General features: G+C 39.8%; 1 protein-coding gene and 1 pseudogene across 3 annotated transcripts in view; one reads left to right on the forward strand and one right to left on the reverse strand.

The window, feature by feature from the left end:
• The window catches only part of CDK10 (cyclin dependent kinase 10), a 90,533-nt gene extending 79,381 nt beyond the window's left edge, over positions 1-11,152 (reverse strand). For 2 of the 3 annotated variants that reach the window (XR_015049020.1, XM_085844864.1), the window contains exon 1: positions 10,866-11,152. Coding sequence is in view for 2 of the 3 variants with exons in the window: in XM_085844864.1 (XP_085700990.1) it covers positions 10,866-10,958 (93 nt within the window). In the remaining variant the exon portion in view is untranslated. The remainder of the gene's footprint in view (positions 1-10,865) is intronic. The other variant, XM_085844865.1, reaches the window with a different exon arrangement.
• Positions 3,572-6,216, forward strand: LOC147016281 (uncharacterized; annotated as a pseudogene).
• Positions 11,153-16,509: the final 5,357 nt, after the last annotated feature.

Genomic DNA, 16,509 nt, shown 5'->3' on the forward strand with positions numbered 1-16,509 from the left:
TGGGGCACTCCAACCTTGACAGGAAGAGGAAATGAAAGGATTCTGTTTAGTGCCACACGTTGGCTATGAGAGTGGAGGAAGTCAGTAAGTCATGTGTGAAGCCGTCCTTGGATGCCATAGGCAGAGAGTTTGGAGAGTAAGGCGGGATGTCAGACAGTATCAAAACCACGAGATATGTCTCGAGAGACGGCCCTGCAGGAGATCTTCAGCTTTTCTGCTATTTTCTTCAAAGTGTGCCCTTCTTCTCACAGAGTTTGGATCTTCACACGCTGTTCTGTTGAAAGTTACTTTCTTGGCACCATTCTGAACACACTCATAGACTTTGAAGCAAGGGAACAAGTTGATGAAAACTAGTTTCACACATTCACTAATTTGAACTGTTATTGTGATTTCTCTTGATTCACATTAATGTCACTGGTGTTGATTACTTTAATAATGTATTTTTATTTATTGTACAAAAATCCACAAACTGTTTCCTGCATATTTTATGAGGCCAATAATTCACCCTCCATTTGTGATGCGTCATCCATTGCATCCAATACTTTCAACTTGTTTAGAGGGATGCAGAACTGCAATGGTCTTGAAGACCTCATATTTTTAGTGTAAAACCTGTTCCTACCAATATTGCTTGAAATTTGATGGTCGATTGCTCATTGCAGGTTATTCTGGAGAGAAAGTGCTGTGGAAAAACCGTTGTTTTTACTTTTTTTTTAATCCAAAATCTAGAATCTTGGAAGAGTGAGTTTCATCCAGAAAGCGTGATATCAAAGGATATTAGCTTCAGAGATAGAATCCTTGGGCAACCTGAACCAAGTGTCCCTGTAAACCATTTGGTATGGCGCTCGTACTTTGTCGGTAGCCGAGAAATGGCATGGCGATAAACATTGTACTGGGAAATGGAGTGAGACTCATTCCCCTCTTGAACCATCCCGATGAATTGAGCTGGCTCATTTGGTGGCAAATGACGTCCGATTATCCCAAACCGATTTAGACCACACAAATGGCAAATCCATAGAGTAGTGTATATTGTTATGTAGCAATTCATACAATGATCAACTTTTCATATAGAATCTGGAAACTTGTGTTTTTTCACTTCCTAAAGGCCCGGTCACACCTTGACGTTTTAGCCAACGTATGCCGATTTTTGAATTTTTTTTCTAAAATGCTGGCACACGTTGAATACGTTATGGGTAAGTTTTGATAACATTGAGAGCACGCTGAAAAACACTGCCATACGTCGTTGTACGCTGGCTTTAAACGTTGTACTTTTTGGTTGTCCTCAAATTTTTTTCATGCTTGAAATTTCATGACGTATGCCGGCGTATGACTCACACGTTCTGCTACGCTGGCCACAAGTTGTATGCACGGTCTGCGATCGTTGACAGACGTCAACACATGCTACTTGTAAGTTAATCATAAGTTGAGACACGCCGAGGTAATGTTTAGCGTACCCGAAACTTATTTCTAACCTATGATTAACGTGTTGTTGGCACGTTACGCGATCGTTGCCACACATCGACAGACATTACTTTTAAGTTACTCATAGGCTGAAAGACATCGGTATAATGGATCGTCCTTGCGTCAGCGTCCACGGCCACGGCCAGGACACTTATTTGCAGCATTCTTCAAACTTTTCTTCGGCATGACGAGGATGTTCACACTTCGATGTCTAGCTTGGCTATGATTCCAATTGTCCATCGGCAGCGTCTATTTAAAATAGTCGAGTTTGAGCGTTTTAACACGTTCAGAAGAAACGCTTTAAATTTCCAAACCCCAGCGTCAAAAAACAAAGGCGAGTGACAGCAATTTAAATCGTTCATTGTAAACAATGAAAATAGTTGAGTGGTACCGTTTAAAAGTCGTTGAGTGTAAAAAAAATCCAATTGTTGAGCGCAAGTGTCTACTTTCAATAGTGGAGATGCAGCCATTTAAATCGTTGAGTGGCAGCCTATGAATAGCAAACCCCACGTCACCGGCAAAGATAAACTGCCGCACGATATGGATAAGTTAGGCTATCATTGGGCATAGTTTGTGAACGCCGGCTTCACGATAATTATTCGTTGGTATATCGTATCTATAAGTAATCAAAGCGCTCTATGCACATTATTAGTTCATTGTGCATTTGTCCAACCCGTTATGAATAGACCTAAATCGTAAAAACAAGCTATAGCTCATTGTTGAAAAAGCCCCATAAAAAATTAGCCGCGAAGAACTTCGAACAATGGTGAAAAGATGTCTCCTACCCGTGGACACGCGGACGCAAGGACGATCCATCATAACCCACACCCTCCCCCTCACACTCACCTACTACTGCCAACATGAACAAACTACAACTAATACTAATACTAATACTGATACTGCTGACATGGACATCGACTCAAAAAGGACTCGAAAACACTGTTGGGTTCCCCTTTTATGAGCACCATTTTTATATACCAATTCCCAAAACCGTTGGGAACACGTCTTTATATGGCAGTTGTAAGCTAGAAACACGTTCATTTATTTTTTTTTGTCGACTGGAAGACATCATTGGAATACGTCTACATACGTCGATGTGTGTTGGGACTACGTAAAGAATTGGTTCAAAGCATGTCAAACATAAGTTAGAAATAAGTTTCGCGTAAAAAAGACATTAACGCAACGTGTTTCGACTTATGAGTAGCTTATAAGTAGCCTTTGTGGACGTGTGTAAGCGTCCACACATCGTGTGTAAAACTTATCCCCATCGCATGCAGAACGTGTGTCATACGCCGAGTACGTCGTAAAATTTTGAACATGTTTAAAATTTCTTGACGTACTCTACTTACTACGACGTATGATAGCGTACTTTAGCGTTCTACTCACGTATACCAAACTTACTCATACCGTATTTGACGTGCCCCAACGTTTTAGACACATTTTTCTTAGGTCGGCATACGCTGGCAAGATCGCCAAGGTGTGACCGCGATGTTGACACTTCCATTTCTACAGCAGTTATGATTCGAATCGTTGTGTGTCAGCCTTTTAATAGGCTACGTCACAACATCGTCGGCGATGCGTGCAACGCGCTATGCCTAAGTTAGACTATCGTTGGGCATCGGTTGTGTAGGCAGACAACAGGTTCAGCATTCGTTGGTATAAGTTATCTATAACACAACGAAACATTCTGTGTCCGTTACCAATGCGTTATACATAAGACCAAGTCGCTATGAATACGTCCGAATCTTTAAAAAAAAACATCAAAAGTTCAACGTAAGCCAGCGTTTTACATAAATTTTAATACGTTGCCATCGCTGGCTAAATCGTCAAGGTGTGACTGGGCCTTAAGATCACATAGGACTACAAATCAGCTGTTTCCAATTTTTCCAAACATTGCTAATGACAAAAATCCAAGATGGTGGCCAGTGAGTGACAAAAAAAAAAAATCGATAAAAATTTTGATGACAAATTTCGTTTCGTATTTTCAGACACAGTGTATGCAGTAGAAGATCTATAATAGACATCATAATCATAATCCCCAACACTCATCAATATGACCACTCTGATATCTTTGCCTGATCCTGCATATTTAGACAATATACGTGTCGTGTCTTTTACATAAAAATTATCAATTATGTGTTTTTTCTCCATTTGCAGATAAGTCATGGCACAGAGCGAAGAACTCCCGGAGAAAAGGGTGCGCACAGAAATAAACTATAAACTATGCATAAAGTGTCAGAGCTCCAAACAAGAGCAATTGAAAGAACCACCACAATCTGAGGATCATTCAACGTACGACAAATTCTTGACAGCGGTTCGTTTGAGAGCGAGTTTTGGGAACAGCGAGTTCATTACACTCAGTGAAAAAAATATATAATAAAATAAAAAATAAAAAATCGGGGACTTGACAGTAGGTGATCTAAGTGACAAGCATGTTGTGTGGCACAGAACATGCTACGCTGTAAGCACCGATAAAGAACATATAAAACGTGATGAAAAGCGATATAAACGAGCCTGTGCAACATCCAATGTTAGTCTTCTTCAACGAACCATAGGGAGACCAGCTACCTCATCGCATCATGGAGAACCTGAAGAACTGTCAGTATCAGGAAGGCACACTCGTTCAAAATCCATGAACTACGATAAAAGTAAGTGCTTTTTCTGCCAAGGCAAAGTTCAAGATGTTTTGCACGAATGCCGGTCAGGAAATATTGGAACTCCGATACATGATATAGTGCAACACTCCAACAACCCAGAGTGGAAAGTGAACTATTCTAATGTCAGATCTGACAATGATGCACTGTCACAGGTCATTGTGTATCACAAGCAGTGTATAACTGAACAGTGGCAACTTCTGAAGCGTGAGCTTGAGTGTGCTGGAGACAGTCTACCCTCCTCGAATTCCCCTACCGGTGGCAATACCGATGATAGTGAAACAACTGTTCACTATATAGCAGCCGAAATCGAGTTCTTTGCTGAAATACAGGAGCGTATCGAACAAGGTGAAATCATACCCATTGATGAAGCAGAAAAGGACTATGTATCGAAGATGAAACAACACGATATTGAATATTGGTCAAGATTTTCAAATGCCCAAACAGCATGGAGATGGTTGCGACAGAAGATCGAGAAGAATGGCAAACTCATTGAGTTCACACTATTGCCAAATAAGCCTACGCTGATACATTCCAAAGCCAAACAAAACGCAGCAGTCGGAGAAGCAGTACACAGACATGACCCACATGATAACACGAAGAAGATCTTCGAAGCTTCCATGGTGCTACGTAAATCGATTGAGCAGGTCAAAAAGGACCCATGGGTTTTCCATGGAACGCTGGAAAACTCAGCAGAAGATGTAGTTCCACATGAACTACATAGCATGATTCTATGAATCTTGAAGGGCATGTACACAGTAAAAACTGAGGCCCGAATACATGATTTGAATCAGTCAGCAACGGTCATCTCTCAGCAAATACTGCAAGCACATAAATCAAATCGTCAAATATTGTATGAAGCAAAGTCGCCAGCTGCTGCTTTTCGGTCTACAATGGAAACTCCAATCACATTAGGAGCTGAGGACACATGCAACAATGTCGCAATTGATGAGAATTCAAGCGATGACGAGGAAAATGAGGACTTGGATGACTAAATAATTATATATGCCTAAGCATCTTTGTGTTTTGTATTTGCACATCCATTCAAATTGTACGTTCTCAGTACTACAGAAGGTCCTTTTTGTGCATATTTGGCTGTCATCTTTTGGGGGGGTTCGTAAATAATGGCTAACTCGGTTAAATTTAGCTGAAGAGATATTTTTTATTATCTCTGAATGTGCTATAATGGGTAAAATGTGGCGATTTCTCAAATTTTGGATTTTGGTGACTGCTGATGAATAAAAAAAAATTGGAAACAGCTGTTTTTGTGTTCACTGTAAACATAGGAAGTGAAAAATTACAAGTTTCCAGATTCTATATGAAAAGTTGACCAAATTACACAATGACATACACACGAGGATGTTGGCATGGGTCGTGTGCAGACGTTTCAGCAAATTTGAGATGAATGTACAATTGTGGAAGTTTGGAGAAACTGTCCAATCAATTCAACCCTGTTTATAATCATCATACTAAAATACCCAATTCTGTCATCTGTCTGTCTGTCTGACTGTGATGCACGACCAGTAAAAAGTTTTAGAACACCCCCATTTTTCGAGTTTTTACTGAAATTTAAGCAGTTCAAGTCCAGTAAATAACCTGAAATGGTACAAAGCTAAGTGGTAAACTGCCAGAGGTTAAAAAAAAGTTTATGTTACCAAAAACTGAAAAATAATGTAAATTTCAGAGTTGTTAAAAAAGGCCCTTTTCAGGGAACAAGTAATGAGTTAGCAACTGCAGCTGTTCTGCAGCAATGGAAGTAAATTAAGCCTTGAAAGTTGATGCAAACAATTCCGACAGGTGTCCCAACTTTTGTTGATTAGTTACAAACCTCCTGTCTGTATAAAAGCAGTGTTGGAACAGACTGTGTTGCTGCACCCTCTGAAGCATTATTTGGACAATATTGCACTGTAGGAAGTAGTATATTGCTATCATAATGGCGAGGAAAAGACAATTAACAAAGGAAGACAGACAGACCATTATAACCCTTAAAAGTGTAGGTCTTTCCTTCAGAGAAATTGCAAAGGAAGCCAAGGTGTCAGTGAGTACAGTTTCCCACACAATCAAAAGGCACTTGGAAACTGGAGGAAACTCTGACAGGAAGAGGTCTGGCAGACCCAAAGCCACAACACAATCAGATGACAAGTTTCTGAGATTCAACAGCTTGCGTGATAGACGGGTCACAGGACAGCAGCTTCAAGCACAGATTTACACTGGTCGAAGTAAGGAAGTCTCAGTTTCAACTGTGAAGAGAAGACTTCGAGCTGCAGGTTTGGCAGGTCGAGTGGCAGTAAGAAAGCCATTGCTAAGATGGCAAAATAAGAAAAAGAGGCTTGCCTGGGTCATGAAGCACCACCAGTGGACTACTGAAAACCGGAAGAAGGTCTTCTGGACCGATGAATCAAAATTTGAAATATTAGGTTCATCACGCAGGGATTTTGTACACCGTCGTGTAGGCGAAAGGATGGTTCAACACGGAATGGAAAGGATGGTTCCTCAGTGTGTGACACCAACTGTCAAACATGGAGGAGGAAGCGTGACGATCTGGGGCTCTTTTGCTGGATACAGAGTCGGTGACTTGCACAGAGTGACTGGCACCCTGAACCAAAAGGGCTACCACAGCATTTTGCAGCACCATGCAATACCCTCTGGTGTTTGCCTAGTTGGTCAGGGGTTCATCCTACAGCAAGATAACGACCCAAAACATACTTCCATGCTATGCCAGAACTACCTTCGAAGAAAAGAACAAGACGGAAGGCTTCAAGTCATGGAATGGCCAGCACAGTCTCAAGGCTTAAACCCCATCAAGCTGGTTTGGGATGACCTGTACAGAAGGGTGAAAGCAAAGCAACCTACAAGTGCAACACATTTGTGGGAACTTCTGCAACAGTGTTGGGAAGAAATTTACGAACAATATTTGATTTCCATTGTAGAAAGAATGCCACGAGTATGTTCGGCTGTTATATCTGCAAAAGGTGGCTACTTTGACGAGTCAAAAATTTACATTAAATTTTGTTCAACAAAACGATTCCATGATTTCTTTTTTATCTGCAATTGTTTATTTGTTCTATGCTTTAATTTCAGAGTACATTGAAACATTAAACTGCTTAAATTTCAGTAAAAACTGGAAAAATGGCGGTGTTCTAAAACAGTTGACCAGAAGTGTATATTCGGTTGTTACTTATCCAATCTCAAACAAACTTTCCAGGGGAACTCGGGGTCACACGATGGAGGATGTAGCGACTTCAATTGCCCCCTCCCCTCTCCAATTGGCTTTTCCACCTTGGACAAACACCGTGTTAAGGTATATAAATAGCTTATCGTGGGATTTCGTGGGGCACACCTTATAATATTATAATAACCACAATAACATAGAAGTAAAAATTATTATAACCACAAGCGGTTCCGTCAAGTCTGTCCAACATATGATAATATTTTTAAACAAACAGTCACAACTGTTGTTTAACACGAAGCTGAAATAAATTTGGAGGAAACCAGACATCCTTGAGGCATTCTATGCTTATAGTGTTCCACACAGACGAACAGACCTGAGCCGTCTCGACATGCTGAGCCTCTCGGTAGGCCGCTAACTAGACTGCAACTGGTATCCTGGCAAGAGCTGCCCTTTGTCATTTAACTCCTTCATGAGCCGAGACAATTATATGACAAAAATAGGCTTCCAACCAAACTCACTTTGAAGTGAAATATTAAGAATAAAAAAAGGATGTTTCACCGACAGCATCGTGCAGGCATAAACCGTTGAATGAAGTCAAAGTTACTCTCAGGTTACTCCACATGAGGCTGAAGTGCAAGTCCTGCCCTTCTTCCATTGTAGACAGATTCCTGGCCGAGCAGTTTTCCATCACCTCATTTCTGGTATCGCCCCACCTGTCCTCTCTGATATTTGTCCCTCACGAGCCCAACCACACCGCACACACCAATGTAACAATCCTGCTGTCGTTAACCTCCACAACTCAGATCCTACACATCCTCGGTCATGCCAAGCCTTTCTGTGACAAGTCTGGAATTCAAACTCACAACGCCTTCATCCACAGCTCGATGGAGTCCTGCTCTACCTTTTGGGTTGGTGCGCCTGTCTCACACCTTGCTCAGCTCTATGCAGTGGAAACCAAGGCCTTCAAGATCATTGGAATCTCCTGCGATAAAGCTGACTCCGGTATGGCTCAGCCTATCAATTCGCCATCACCGACAAGTCGGTGGTCTCGGTTTCAGACAACTTCCTCAGTCTATTCAACGTTAACGTTCCTCCGAGGTTTCAAGACAGTCGTTTATCAGCACCTCAGGTCATCCTCATTATCTTTTCTACCCTTATTGATCCTCATCAAGCACACATCCACCTTCCGAGGTTAACGTGTTTTCTCCACTCCTCCTGTTGGTCCCCCCTTTCCCATTGTTTTTTGTTCTCTCTTGAAGCTCATCCATTCGACTCGACTTTGTACACAAAGAGAAACTCCACTGCACCTCATCAGTTCCTCTTTTGATAGTGTAATTTTCTCCCCGCGTCCATCCAATCAACCTGTTCTCTCCACTCCTTTAAAAGATTGAGTGATGACCATCTCATGTAATCCAGATTCTTATTCCTGATATCCTATCATCCCATTCCCTCATCTTCATTCCTATCATCCAATTCCCTCATCTTCATTCCTATCATCCCATTCCCTCATCTTCATTCCCATCATCCCCTTCCCTCATCTTCTCTCCTATCATCCCATTCCCTCATCTTCATTCCTATCATCCCCTTCCCTCATCTTCTCTCCTATCATCCCCTTCCCTCATCTTCTCTCCTATCATCCCCTTCCCTCATCTTCTCTCCTATCATCCCCTTCCCTCATCTTCTCTCCTATCATCCCCTTCCCTCATCTTCTCTCCTATCATCCCCTTCCCTCATCTTCATTCCTATAATCCCCTTCCCTCATCTTCATTCCTATAATCCCCTTCCCTCATCTTCATTCCTATCATCCCCTTCCCTCATCTTCATTCCTATCATCCCATTCCCTCATCTTCATTCCTATCATCCCCTTCCCTCATCTTCTCTCCTATCATCCCCTTCCCTCATCTTCTCTCCTATCATCCCCTTCCCTCATCTTCTCTCCAATCATCCCCTTCCCTCATCTTCTCTCCAATCATCCCCTTCCCTCATCTTCTCTCCTATCATCCCCTTCCCTCATCTTCTCTCCTATCATCCCCTTCCCTCATCTTCTCTCCTATCATCCCCTTCCCTCATCTTCTCTCCTATCATCCCCTTCCCTCATCTTCTCTCCGATCATCCCCTTCCCTCATCTTCATTCCTATCATCCCATTCCCTCATCTTCATTCCTATCATCCCCTTCCGTCATCTTCTCTCCTATCATCCCCTTCCCTCATCTTCATTCCTATCATCCCCTTCCCTCATCTTCTCTCCTATCATCCCCTTCCCTCATCTTCTCTCCTATCATCCCCTTCCCTCATCTTCTCTCCTATCATCCCCTTCCCTCATCTTCTCTCCTATCATCCCCTTCCCTCATCTTCATTCCGATCATCCCCTTCCCTCACCTTCATTCCTATCATCCCATTCCCTCATCTTCATTCCTATCATCCCCTTCCCTCATCTTCTCTCCTATCATCCCCTTCCCTCATCTTCATTCCTATCATCCCCTTCCCTCATCTTCTCTCCTATCATCCCCTTCCCTCATCTTCTCTCCTATCATCCCCTTCCCTCATCTTCTTTCCTATCATCCCCTTCCCTCATCTTCTCTCCTATCATCCCCTTCCCTCATCTTCATTCCTATCATCCCCTTCCCTCATCTTCTCTCCTATCATCCCCTTCCCTCATCTTCTCTCCTATCATCCCCTTCCCTCATCTTCTTTCCTATCATCCCCTTCCCTCATCTTCTCTCCTATCATCCCATTCCCTCATCTTCATTCCTATCATCCCATTCCCTCATCTTCATTCCTATCATCCCCTTCCCTCATCTTCTCTCCTATCATCCCCTTCCCTCATCTTCATTCCTATCATCCCCTTCCCTCATCTTCTCTCCTATCATCCCCTTCCCTCATCTTCTCTCCTATCATCCCCTTCCCTCATCTTCTTTCCTATCATCCCCTTCCCTCATCTTCTCTCCTATCATCCCCTTCCCTCATCTTCATTCCTATCATCCCCTTCCCTCATCTTCTTTCCTATCATCCCCTTCCCTCATCTTCTCTCCTATCATCCCATTCCCTCATCTTCATTCCTATCATCCCCTTCCCTCATCTTCTCTCCTATCATCCCATTCCCTCATCTTTATTCCTATCATCCCCTTCCCTCATCTTCTCTCCAATCATCCCCTTCCCTCATCTACCCCTCTGTCTTTCCCTCCTCCTCCTCCTCCTCCTCCTCCTCCTGTCCTTCCACACTTTTGACCCTCAATCTCAGTAAACCAAAACACTCACCTCATCTGATAAAGGAGGTAACCTTTGTTGTGATTCTTAAATATTCACTTCGACATCATTTCTGGGTTTTATTTACTTTACCTACAAGTCTCCAATACATTTACTACATGTTGTCGTTTCCTGAAACGTGGATTACACAAGGCTTGTAATAATGATAATTATAATTAACTACAAGACAAAACTACTTAATCCATGTACCGTGATGTGCGTCTCTCAACCTCCCAAGTACATCGTCCTCACTGTCCGTACGTAATAAATAGATGGTCCCAATCAACAAGGACACAAACAAACGAGTACCGTTTTCTCCTGAATTGTTAAACAAACCCGGTCAAGCTGAGGAACCTTGAACGACTGTCCGGTGCGGAGAGACAGCAGGGAAATCTCATCTCGGCTTGTGTCAGCAACCCGCTCAACCATGGCTCAGGGACTGGGACCGGGACCGGGATTGGGACCGCGACCGACGGTCCACGAAGGGAAAACCCAAACAACCTCAACCTGAAAGGTAGCACAGGTAATCCATCACAAGTACCAAGCACCATTCGTTGATAACAATTACACCTCAGAAAACCGATTCTCCGTGAAAAAAAACCAAACACAATATCAACCAAAACAACAGTTTACCTCTACTTATACACCGCCTTGAACACCACGTTCATATAATCGTTCATTGGGAACGTGAAGAACGTTTCTCAAAAATGTCGCAGTCAATGCAAAACATATTAACCATTCATTTTAATAACAATAACATGATGTGCGTCTTTCGTGAAAATATAAACCATGAAACAAGAAAACCGAACGACGCCATTAATCACAAGCATCATCGATATTTATTTATTTATATTTATATATATATATATATATATATATATATATATATTTATATTTATATTTATATTTATATTTATATTTATATTTATATTTATATTTATATTTACCTCACACCCAAACATGACGTAACCAAGTCACGTGGACCTTATTTATATATTTATATAACACCCGAACATGACGTAACCAATTCACGTGGACCTTATTTATATATTTACCTCACACCCAAACATGGCATAACCAAGACACGTGAACCTTATTTATATATTTATATTACACCCGAACATGACGTACCCAAGTCACGTGGACCGATCTGAGAGCAGTTGTCGGAATGTTGGACGTTGAAGGTCTCACACTACCCTTTGGTGAAGAGCAGACGAATTTTGTTGGTATTTTGAACAATTTACAAATTCACGCTCTCAATGACTGCTGGGAATAAACCAATGGATAACCATGGCCTTGCAGTGCCGGACGGGGACTAAAAATGGACATTTGTAGGCACCAAACACCCCGGCCCAAGCTCGAGTGGAGGCAATTATTTATTAAATCATTTTTTCCAAACTTTTTGTCAAAGCCAATCAACGTCCATGTCTCATCGAAAACAACTCAAATGTTCATATCATTAGTTATCGTTGAACACAACGAAATAACGAAACACCGAAATGGTCAATCCATGACCAGGGTTAACCACAACTCGTTCAATAATGTGGAGTGATTTTAATAAATAACCCAATCTGTTTATTAACACAATTAAACATGAATCATGAACCCCCTTTATTAACACAATTAAACAGGAATCATGAACCCCCTTAATTAACACAATTAAACATGAATCATGAACCCCCTTTATTAACACAATTAAAGAGGAATCATGAACCCCCTTTATTAACACAATGAAACATGAGTCATGAACCCCCTTTATTAACACAATTAAACATGAATCATGAACCCCTTTATTAACACAATTAAACATGAATCATGAACCCCCTTTATCAACACAATTAAACATGAATCATGAACCCCCTTTATCAACACAATTAAACATGAATCATGAACCCCCTTTATGTACACAATTCAACATGAATCATGAAACCCCTTTATTAACACAATTAAACTTGAATCATGAACCCCCTTTAATAACACAATTAATCATGAATCATGAACCCCCTTTATGTACACAATTAAACATGAATCATGAACCCCCTTTATTAACACAATTAAACATAAATCATGAACCCCCTTTATCAACACAATTAAACATGAATAATGAACCCCTTTATTAACACAATTAAACATGAATCATGAACCCCCTTGCTTAACACAATTAAACATGAATCATGAACCCCCTTAATAAACACAATTAAACATGAGTCATGAACCCCCTTAATAAACACAATTAAACAGGAGTCATGAATCCCCTTTATTAACACAATTAAACATGAATCATAAACCCCCTTTATGCACACAATTAAACATGAATCATGAACCCCCTTTATTAACACAATTAAACATGAATCATTAACCCCCTTTATAAACACAATTGAACATGAATCATGAACCCCCTTTATTAACACAATTAAACATGAATCATGAACCCCCTTAATTAACACAATTAAAAATGAATCATGAACCCCCTTTATTAACACAATTAAACATGAATCAAGAACCCCCTTTATTCACACAATTAAACATGAATCATGAACCCCCTTTATTAACACAATTCAACATGAATCATGAACCCCCTTTATTAACACAATAAAACATGAATCATGAACCCCCTTTATTAACACAATTAAACATGAGTCATGAACCCCCTTTACTAACACAATTAAACATGAATCATGAACCCCCTTTCTTAACACAATTAAACATGAATCATGAACCACCTTTCTTAACACAATTAAACATGAATCATGAACCCCCTTTATCAACACAATTAAACATAAATCATGAACCCCCTTTATTAACACAATTAAACATGAATCATGAACCCCCTTTATTAACACAATTAAACATGAATCATGAACCCCCTTTCTTAACACAATTAAACATGAATCATGAACCCCCTTTATCAACACAATTAAACATAAATCATGAACCCCCTTTATTAACACAATTAAACATGAATCATGAACCCCCTTTATTAACACAATTAAACATGAATCATGAACCCCCTTTATTAACACAATTAAACATGAATAATGAAACCCCTTTATTAACACAATTAAACATGAATCATGAACCCCCTTTATGTACACAATTAAACATAAATCATTAACCCCCTTAATCAACACAATTAAACATGAGTCATGAACCACCTTTACTAACACAATTAAACTTGAATCATGAACCCCCTTTAATAACACAATTAAACATGAATCATGAACCCCCTTTATGTACACAATTAAACATGAATCATGAACCCCCTTTATTAACACAATTAAACATAAATCATGAACCCCCTTTATCAACACAATTAAACATGAATCATGAACCCTCTTTATTAACACAATAAAACATGAATCATGAACCCCCTTTATTAACACAATTAAATATGATTCATGAACCCCCTTTATTAACACAATTAAACATGAATCATGAACCCACTTTATTAACACAATTAAACATGAATCATGAACCCCCTTTATCAACACAATTAAACATGAGTCATGAACCCCCTTTATGAACACAATGAAACATGATTCATGAACCCCCTTTAATTACACAATTAAACATGAATCATGAACCCCCTTTATTAACACAATTAAACATGAATCATGAACCCCCTTTATTAACACAATTAAACATGAATCATGAACCCCCTTTATTAACACAATTAAACATGAGTCATGAACCCCCTTTACTAACACAATGAAACATGATTCATGAACCCCCTTTAATTACACAATTAAACATGAATCATGAACCCCCTTTATAAACACAATTAAACATGAATCATGAACCCCCTTTATTAACACAATAAAGCATGAATCATGAACCCCCTTTATTAACACAATTAAACATGATTCATGAACCCCCTTTATTAACACAATTAAACATGAATCATGAACCCCCTTTATTGACACAATTAAACATGAATCATGAATCCCCTTTATCAACACAATTAAACATGAGTCATGAACCCCCTTTACTAACACAATTAAACATGATTCATGAACCCCCTTTAATTACACAATTAAACATGAATCATGAACCCCTTGATGTACACAATTAAACATGAATCATGAACCCCCTTTATCAACACAATTAAATATGAGTCATGAACCCCCTTTACTAACACAATTAAACATGAATCATGTACCCCCTTTATTAACACAATTAAACATGAATCATGAACCCTCTTTATCAACACAATTAAACATGAGTCATGAACCCCCTTTACTAACACAATTAAACATGATTCATGAACCCCCTTTAATTACACAATTAAACATGAATCATGAACCCCCTTTATGTACACAATTAAACATGAATCATGAACCCCCTTTATTAACACAATTAAACATAAATCATGAACCCCCTTTATCAACACAATTAAACATGAGTCATGAACCCCCTTTACTAACACAATTAAACATGAATCATGAACCCCCTTTATTAACACAATTAAACATGAATCATGAACCCCCTTTATTAACACAATTAAACATGAATCATGAACCCCCTTTCTTAACACAAATAAACATGAATCATGAACCCCCTTTTTTAACACAATAAAACATGAATCATGAACCCCCTTTATTAACACAATTAAACATGAATCATGAACCCCCTTTCTTAACACATTTAAACATGAATCATTAACCCCCTTTATTAACACAATAAAACATGAATCATGATCCCCCTTAATTAACACAATTAAACATGAATCATGAACCCCCTTTATTAACACAATTCAACATGAATCATGAACCCCCTTTATTAACACAATTAAACATGAATCATGAACCCCCTTTATTAACACAATTAAACATGAATCATGAACGCCCTTTATTAACACAATTCAACATGAATCATGAACCCCCTTTACTTACACAATTAAACATGAATCATGAACCCCCTTTACTTACACAATTAAACATGAATCATGAACCCCTTTTATTAACACAATTAAACATGAATCATGAACCCCCTTTATTAACACAATTAAACATGAATTACGAACCGCCCATTATTTGTATGTAGTTGTATCGAGTTATGTAGATTGGTAAAGCCGACCGTTTATTTTTTAGTTTCAACATTTTCAGCAATTTCAGTGTCGCATAAGGTTGTTTGTGCGAGCCAGTTCGGTAGTTCCCAAAACATCAGGCGGGGCATATCTCGTTTAAATTGTCGCACACACGAAAGGGTAGAATAAAAACATACTAGCTTGGGGTAACTTCCGCATGCCACATGGTAATGATAACTTTTAATGGCGATGATGTAACGTTTAACTGATGTCTCCAGCAGCTGTTGGACAACTCGGAGCGAGTCTGGGAAAGAGAAAGGGTAGTGTTGTGGATTTTAGATTTGTTGGACGCCAATTTGTTGTGGATTTCAGAATCAGATCCAAGTAACACACATAACATTCAGGTCCTCAGACAGTTATTTCCATAAATGCATGTTCAGAATAGACCCATCCCCTTATCTGGAGGGATTTTAACTCTGATGCATTGGAGAAGGTAGGAGAACAGGTTCCCTTTCTTTCTTATGGGATAACCTTTTCCTCTTTACGACAGGTACATGATGTATGATTTTACGTCAGTTTTCATTTCTGCACAAGCGATATTCACCGTTCATGCATGCGATAAGATAGCCTTTAGCCCAACGGATACTCGTCTATTCCCATTCTATCAAGACACATTGGTTTGGAAATAGACGATTTATTTTGCACATTATATTTTGGTTATCATTTTCACATTGGACTAACAGGGCATTTGAGTCATTAATCACACCACAAGCTTTTCCTAAACAGTTCATTCTGACGATCAAACATGGCTGTGGACTCGGATCATTTACCTCAGACACCCACCATTTTCCCTCGACGACCGACATCCCGTTCAGCAGCTCCATGGATGCTAACCGGCTCTTCTTTGTGTCGGGCTGAACAAAGAGGTGATAATTGCCCGTTGACGTTCTGTGG

This window comes from Eptatretus burgeri, chromosome 11, assembly GCF_056783735.1.
Source record: "Eptatretus burgeri isolate ZD-2024b chromosome 11, Ebu_testis_v1, whole genome shotgun sequence".
Taxonomy (NCBI): domain Eukaryota; kingdom Metazoa; phylum Chordata; class Myxini; order Myxiniformes; family Myxinidae; genus Eptatretus; species Eptatretus burgeri.